General features: G+C 57.1%; 1 protein-coding gene across 1 annotated transcript; it reads right to left on the bottom strand.

Moving 5' to 3' along the window:
* Positions 1 to 298: 298 nt before the first annotated feature.
* LOC100358177 (glutathione S-transferase Mu 1) lies at positions 299 to 5,689 on the bottom strand. Its single transcript, XM_002715799.6, has 8 exons — positions 5,627 to 5,689; positions 5,254 to 5,329; positions 4,821 to 4,885; positions 4,436 to 4,517; positions 4,244 to 4,344; positions 2,595 to 2,690; positions 2,407 to 2,517; positions 299 to 801 (listed from the first exon to the last, which is right to left on the bottom strand). Exons 1-8 carry the CDS (start codon positions 5,660 to 5,662, stop codon positions 712 to 714), a joined length of 657 nt encoding a protein of 218 aa, XP_002715845.3. The 5' UTR covers positions 5,663 to 5,689; the 3' UTR covers positions 299 to 711.
* Positions 5,690 to 7,201: the final 1,512 nt, after the last annotated feature.

The raw sequence follows: 7,201 nt of genomic DNA on the forward strand, positions 1-7,201 counted from the left end.
CACGGAGCTGCACGGCTCTGCACAGCCACGGGGAGTGCACCATGGGGCGGGGCGGGGGGGGGGGCAAGACGAGAAGCCCAGGCCCAGAAAGGGCCACCTCTGTCTTCTACAGAGTTTTGGGGGGCTGCCTGCTTTAAGAGGGGTCACACATGGGAGCACGAAGTCTGAGACCCCCCAGGACCCTATTCATTCCCTATGAGCCCAGCCACTGCCAGGTCAGGGGTCAGCCAGCACTAGGAAGCAGCAGTGAGAGCTAGCAAGTGTGGGGAGCCAGAGGCAAGAAGATGAGACACAGAGGAAACGTGCTCCAGGCTTTACTGGGGGGGGGGGGGGGGGGAGGCAGCCACCACCTGGGGGAGGGGCCTGCACTGTAGGCAATGCTGGTCCTTCAGGGCAGGGCTAGAGGAACCCAGGGCCGAGCTCCACAGGCCAGAGGTCCAGCTGGGCCCCTGCAAGCAGACACAGCCATTGGTGGGCAGGATGCCGGCTGATCTTAGTGCTGGACACAGCCACGCTCAGCACGGGAGCTGAGGCTTTCAAGCACCTAGAAGCGACTGGAGCCAGGCGGGAGGGAGGTGGGCCGGTGAGGCCCTGGGGATGGGAAGGGAATGAAACGGAGAAGGCAGTGCCAGGCGCAGGGAGACGGGCTCCCCAGGGCCCGGGCAGCAGGCTGAGCTCCGGCTCCTCGGCTCCTCGCTCGCGTCTCCCGCCCTACTTGTTGCCCCACGTGGCCACCTTTGTGTACAGCGGTCTTGGCAGGAAGCGGCCGGACTTCATGTAAGCAGAGATCTTCTTCAGGCCCTGGCAGAGTGGGAAAGAGGAAGTCAGAACTCCGCACCTGCTGAAGCACACAGAGGGCGAGCAGGCCCCCAGGCCTGGCCGAGTTCCTCCCCATTCTGTGCTCTCTGCTGCACTCCCCTCCTCCTTCCCCACGGGAAGCCCTGGCGCTGTCTGCTCAAACATTCTCTTGTTCTCATGGAAAAGCTCCTAGTGTATCTGAATTAATACACCTAAGAGGACACGGGGTTTAAAACATGACAATGCATGTCAGAAGCTAGCCCCGATCTCCCCCAGTGACTCAGCAAATCCTGGGTGAAGGTGGATACAGGGAGATGACCCAGCAGAGAATGGTCCAGACCAGCCCTTAATCATTTCCATGAAAGGAAGAAGTCCACATTTTTTCACACAGAACCTGAGCCCAATCTCTCTGTGCCCCAAACTAGCTCATTTCCAGCCAGCCATAGCAGACCAGGCCAAAGGAAATGCATGCACCGTGCCCCCTCTTACCAGGGCAGGCAGGTGACCAGCCCAGATAACTGTTACAGGTTTTAAAGAGATCCAGGTCCGCCTGCAACCAAAAGGCCGGGCGCAGGCCAAGGGCTGCACCCCAGTCCTCCATTCCCCCCGCTCGCTCCCACAGCCACCAGCACCTCCTCAATCCCCATGGCCACAAGCCTGGACCGGAGTAGCTGAAAGGGGCATCTCTTCATGGGGAGTGGGACAGGAAATAGACCAGAGGCTGAAAACCTGTTGGACTGCTGCCTCAAATTCCCAAGTCTGTGATAAATGAGGCTTTGCTGCAATCACACAAGCTGAGCCCGGCTGATGGAAGAGTGGCTGGGAGCTGCGGTCAGGCTGTGCTCCCCAGCATCCAGGGGGTGCCACACACCCCGCCCACTCTGCCGGGCCTGCAGCTCTCCAACTACGCTCAGTTCCAGCACGGAGTCGATCTTTGCATGGCCCCCTGTGCCTGACACCATGGCTCTCCCCAAGGAGAAGGTCAGTGCATAGGAATGAAAAGAAATGTCCTAAGTCCCATGTCACAGACACAGAGCACGTGCGACCTCAGAGGAGGAAAAGAGTGCCCACCGCGAGACACTTCATGGGGCACCCACCCGTGCACTCAATTCCAGCACCAACATCAGCGCTGGATCTTGGCGCTTGCCTGGCTGTACTCTGAAAGTGCAAAGTGCTCTGAGTTCACAAGCGAGGATTATCTGTGACTCTGACCCTGAACTTCAACCCTACCTTGTCTCAGCCCTCCTGATGCCAGTTATAAACACGCTGCCGAATGCCCTGCCTCTCCCATAGTGTCCTGAGAGGCAAGACCCAGGTTTGTCCTTTTAGCACAAAACCAGAATGATTGACTGCTGTCCATAGAAGCCAGAGGCTCTGGAACTTACTGGGCCTCTACAGTTCATTTCCTCAACTGTCAAATGGGAGTGATCATTCTATGAACTTTATAGCAACGCGGAAACGACTAAAATGATCACAATAAAGATGCCGAGCGTGGCTCCTGGCGTAAAGCCAGTGCTTGAAAACACCGGCCACCGTGCACTGGAGCTCCAGCATCGGGGAAAGGGGCAGGAAAAAGAGCCTCCAAGAGGAAGGAGGGCCGGGCGTCACCTCAAAGCGAGCCACGAAGTCCTTCAGGTTTGGGAACGCGTCCAGACTCCGGGGCTCAAAGACGCGGTGCAGGTCGAGAATGTCGTAGGCCAGGAAATCCACGAAGGTGAGCTGCAGGAGGCCGAGGGTGAGGGTGTGCAATGCTGTATCCCGGCTGGAACGACCCCTCCTCCTTCCCTGCGCTTTACCTTGTCCCCTGCGAACCAGGGCCGACTCCCCAGGAACTGCGAGAAGTGCTTCATGGTCTCCGGGAGCCCCTTCAGGTATTCGGGCTTCAGCTTCTCCTGAGACAGAAATCAGCTGTCAGCGCCGGCAGAGCTGCCCAGCAGGAGGCGTGGCCCCGCTGAGACTGGCACTGGCACTTTGATTTCATTCAGTGGCATTTACCAGAATTCTAATGGGTACCGGACCCCATCACTAAGAGGCAGGCAAAGAGGACTCCAAACACTGACGCTCACTCTGTCACCACTGATGTCCAAACAACCTCCTGTGGGACAAACCTATGAGTGACAGGAGGACCTACCAGGCTCTGGACCCTGACATCGGGCAAAAGGAGAGAAAGAAACAAAGAAAATAGTTCAAGGAATGAAGTCAAAAGTTCCAGGGGCCGGCACTGTGGTGTAGTGGGTAAAGCCGCCGCCAGCAGTGCCAGCATCCCATATGGGCACCAGTTCGCATCCCGGCTGCTCCACTTCCTAGCCAGCTCTCTGCTATGGCCTGGGAAAGCAGTAGAAGATGACCCAAGCCCTTGGGCCCCGCACCCACATGGGAGACCAGGAAGAAGCTCCTGGCTCCTGGCTTCGGATTGGTGTAGCTCCGGCCATTGTGGCCAACTGGGGAGTGAACCATCGGATGGAAAACCTCTTTCTCTCTCTCTGCCTCTCCTTCTCTCTCTGTGTAACTCTGACTTTCAAGTAAAATAAATAAATCTTTAAAATAAAAAGTTCTAGACAGGGGCTGGAACAGTGGCATAGTGGGTAAAGCCGCCACGTGTAGTGCTGCCATTCCATATGAGCGTCGGTTCACATCCCAGCTGCTCCACTTCCGATCCCGCTCTCTGCTATGGCCTGGGAAAGCAGTAGAAAGATGGCCCAAGTCCTTAGACCCTTGCATCTGCGTGGGAGACCCGGAAGAAGCTCCTGGCTCCTGGCTTTGGATCAGCACAGCTCCGGCCATCGCAGCCAATTGGGGAGAGAACCAGTGGATGAAAGACCTTTCTCTCTGTGTGTGTCTCTCTCTCTGACACTTCCTCTCAAATAGATAAATAAAATATTTAAAAGAAAGAAAAAAGTTCTAGACAGCAGGGTAGCATGTTATGGACATTTGACTGTCTGGAAGTTGTGGAGAGTTCGAGGGTGAGTAGGAGGAGGAACAAAGGCCCTGTGGTTGAACCTGAGCTCCCAAGGTGTCCTGAATCACGCTGGTGGGGAAGCAGTTGGGCAAAGTTCAAAGTGAGGGCGTCCGTGGAGTTTCCCACCTTGCACACCTTTTTCTCATGGACAGGAGCCCACAGGTGGCAGAAAGCAGCTGGGAGAGAGACGGCCCCTGGTGGATGTCACATGTCAGGGTGAGGAGCGCTCTGGATACACGACTTTACTCCCTAGGGACTGAGTGTCCCGGCTGGGGAGGCTGGACTCTGCCCTACGCTGGTTGGGAATGACTCGGGAGTTTTCACTTGGGGTGAGGTCACTGGCAGCAACACAGAAACCACTGGGAGGATAAGTAGCTCCAAAAAGTGCAAAGGAGAAACAGGATCCCCGTACATGGGAATTCCAGAGCTCTGACCCCGCATCCAACGCTGCCCAGCTGAGCCCCTGGAGCATAGCAGATGACTCACGAAGTCTGGGCTGTAGCAGACTTCAGCCAGCTGATTGGAAACGTCCATAGCCTGGTTCTCCAGAATGTCCACGCGAATCCTCTCCTCTTCCGTCTCCCCACCTGCAGCCCACACCACAGAGACCTAAGTGTCCCGGCCCAGCCACACCCAGGGGACGCCCCCCGCCCCCGCCCTACAGCCAGCCCCACTCACACAGGCCATGCTTGCGGGCCAGGTAGCGCATGATGGCGTTGCTCTGCGTGAGCTTGTGAGTCCCATCAATTAGGTAGGGCAGCTGCGTGGTGACCAGGGCAGTCAGCTGGGCTCCCGGGCTCCCAGCATCCCCTTCCCCGAGCAGGGGCAGACGGGACACCTGGCACCCTCTGTGCCTGGCCCATGGCAGGCTCTAAGCACACACTCTGTGCAGTGAGTGAGTGAGCTATGATACAGAACATCACGGAAAAGCACTGTAGAGAACCAGGGTGACAGTGGTGAGCACAAGGCCCTGACCTCAAACCTCCAAGCTGGGGAAGGAGACGGAGGCTCAGACACCTTGCACCTCCCCCATCCCATCCCCAAATCCGTCCCCTGCACCTACATTGGGAAAGTCCAGGCCCAGCTTGAATTTCTCACTCAGCCACTGGCTTCTGTCATAGTTGGGAGCTGTGGATTAAACAAAGTGAGAGCAAAACCTCCCCAGTGTGCAGCCCTCTCCTCCAGGACCCTCCCCCAAGACAGGCATCTGGGATCTGAACCACTGGGTGTCATATCCAGGTCTGGGGGAAAGAGTGAAGGTATGGGCCCTGGACTCTGCATGCAACAGGCTTCTAAAAGGTGTGGGGACGTCCAAGTAAGACCTCAACCCAATCACAGCCACAGGGGTGTCCAGCTCCCCCACCCTGCGCCCTGCCTTGGGCAGGCTCAGCTCCAGCAGGTGGGGGCTGCAGAGGCCAGCAACAGGTGGTCACACATAGGTTGCTCTGTGTCAGTCAGCAGGGGCAGGGTGGAGGTCAGAGTAGGCGGAGCATTACCGTCCCCCATCGTGTATCTCTTTTCCTCATAGCTGGTGTCCGTGTATTCCAGGAGCAGGCGGATGGCGTGGGCCAGCTGTGGAAATACCCCGAGGGCAGAGGTCAGAGAGGAAGCCTGACTGCTGACCTCATCTCCTCAAAGTGAACCCCCGTTTATTTCCTAGTGCCCCGCTACGCGCGCGCGCGAACACACACACACTCCCCAGCGTCCCGCTACACACACGGGCACACACACACACACACACACACACACACACGTAGGCTTCCCACGTCCTACTAGAACCACGGCCTAGAATCGGCCCAGCTGCTCAGCGTCCTACTCCGGCCCCGTGCCCCCGTGCCCCGTGCCCCGCCGGGCGGACCCCTCGCTCACGCCGCGTATGTCCCAGTAACCCAGGGTCAGGGGCATTGCGCTGGTGCTGCGGGCTCAGCCAACAGGTCTCAGCGGCACACGCCGCGGACTTTATCCGGGTACACAGCGAGGGCGGGGGCGGGGCTGGCGATCGCCCCGCCCCCTCTCATGCTTTCTCCAGTCCTGGGCCCCGGAGCGCGGACTTCAGCCCCACCCACAGGAAGGAGGAAGATCCGAATCTGCGCTCAGCACTCCGGGTGCGCAGAGGCCGATGCACGGCCCCGGAATTGGCAGTGCCCTCGGTGTATGAGCCCGGCCTTGAAACAGCAACGCGGTCCTCTGCTTCCTCTGCTGGCATTGGCATCGCTCGGGCTGCCGAGCTCCTGCTGGCCCTGGGAGGCCCGGGCCACGCGGGTCCCTTTCGGTGCGCTTCATTGGGCGATTTTCGTCACGGTTTGAACGTCACAGGGCGTGCGGCGTAGACCTGGATGGTATGGTTCAGTCGTGTGTATGTGGCTTCTTCATGCCATCAGGAGGCAACAAACATGAGACGTGTGGGGCTGCTGCCAGAGTCGGAGGGCCTGGTACTGTATTGTGCACAGAAGTAGCATACTCGGAAATAGCCGTGATGCTATATACACGCATACAGTAACCCAGCCGCACGGTCGCTATCATGGCCCTGTGTTCTGCACTCACAGGGCCCGGCTGGGGGCACGGGCTGGCATCACCGCCCCAACGAGAGCAGGCATTGCACCGCCGTGCCGTAGAGGCCGCACCATCAACTAGGGAATGTTTCGGCTCCACTGTCCTGTGCTGGGACCCCCTACGTGCATGGAGTCCTTTGTTGATCTCACGTGGCACTGACTATGCTTATAGTTGTCGCCATACATTAAGGGTTTGTCATTCTGAGTTTGGAGAGTTCGAATTTCTAGATCCAATCGAGAAAAATCATTATTTTTAAAGCTAACATTAACTAAAATGATTTTGAAAGATATAAAGAAAGGTAGTTACAATAGTATTTCATCCTGCTGGATATTGAAAAAAAACAAGTGTTGAGATCCTACCATATACTAGGCTCCATGGACGGAGAAGAATCCTTCAAGAGATAACAGTTTGGATATTAAGGACTAGAAGTCAGGTGGGGACCACAGGGAGAGATTTGCGAAACATGGAAGACATCGTGGTGTTTTTAAACACTGAGAGGCAGCGGAGAAGGAGAGAGGTTGAGTGAAGGAGAAAGAAGCAAATGCTGGTTTTAAACCTTTAGAAACGGTGCACTTACCAGCGTTTACCTGAGCAGCACTCAGGGTCAAGAGCGGTTCGGAAAGCTCCGTCCAGCAGAGTGGGCAGGCAGTATTCACACACAGGACAGGGGGTGGCTGCAAACAGCTTACTGGCTGCAGCTCAGCATTGCCTCTTAGGAACGTAGTCTGATCACTTGGAAGCCTGCGACTGTGACTGGCTGAGCCCCAGCTACCTGCTCCATAATACACCCTGGGTCGGGTTAGGGTTTGTGGGGCTAAGTTTTGTTGCAGTTTGCCATGTTAGGAGGCAGCTTGAAGCCAAACAGTGGCCAGGAGCAAGACTCTGAGGACC

Source organism: Oryctolagus cuniculus, chromosome 7 (assembly GCF_051225735.1).
Source record: "Oryctolagus cuniculus isolate XC-2025 breed Fujian yellow rabbit chromosome 7, ASM5122573v1, whole genome shotgun sequence".
Classification (NCBI taxonomy): domain Eukaryota; kingdom Metazoa; phylum Chordata; class Mammalia; order Lagomorpha; family Leporidae; genus Oryctolagus; species Oryctolagus cuniculus.

What these genes read in the sequence shown, in the direction of transcription:
- LOC100358177 (XM_002715799.6), bottom strand. Translation starts at nt 5,662, where the DNA reads ATGCCCCTGACCCTGGGTTACTGGGACATACGCGGC. An exon ending in GAGATACACGATGGGGGACG is followed by an intron (nt 4,886 to 5,253) that starts GTAATGCTCCGC and finishes TTTAATCCACAG; the next exon opens with CTCCCAACTATGACAGAAGC. An exon ending in ACTTCGTGGCTCGCTTTGAG is followed by an intron (nt 802 to 2,406) that starts GTGACGCCCGGC and finishes CCACTCTGCCAG; the next exon opens with GGCCTGAAGAAGATCTCTGC.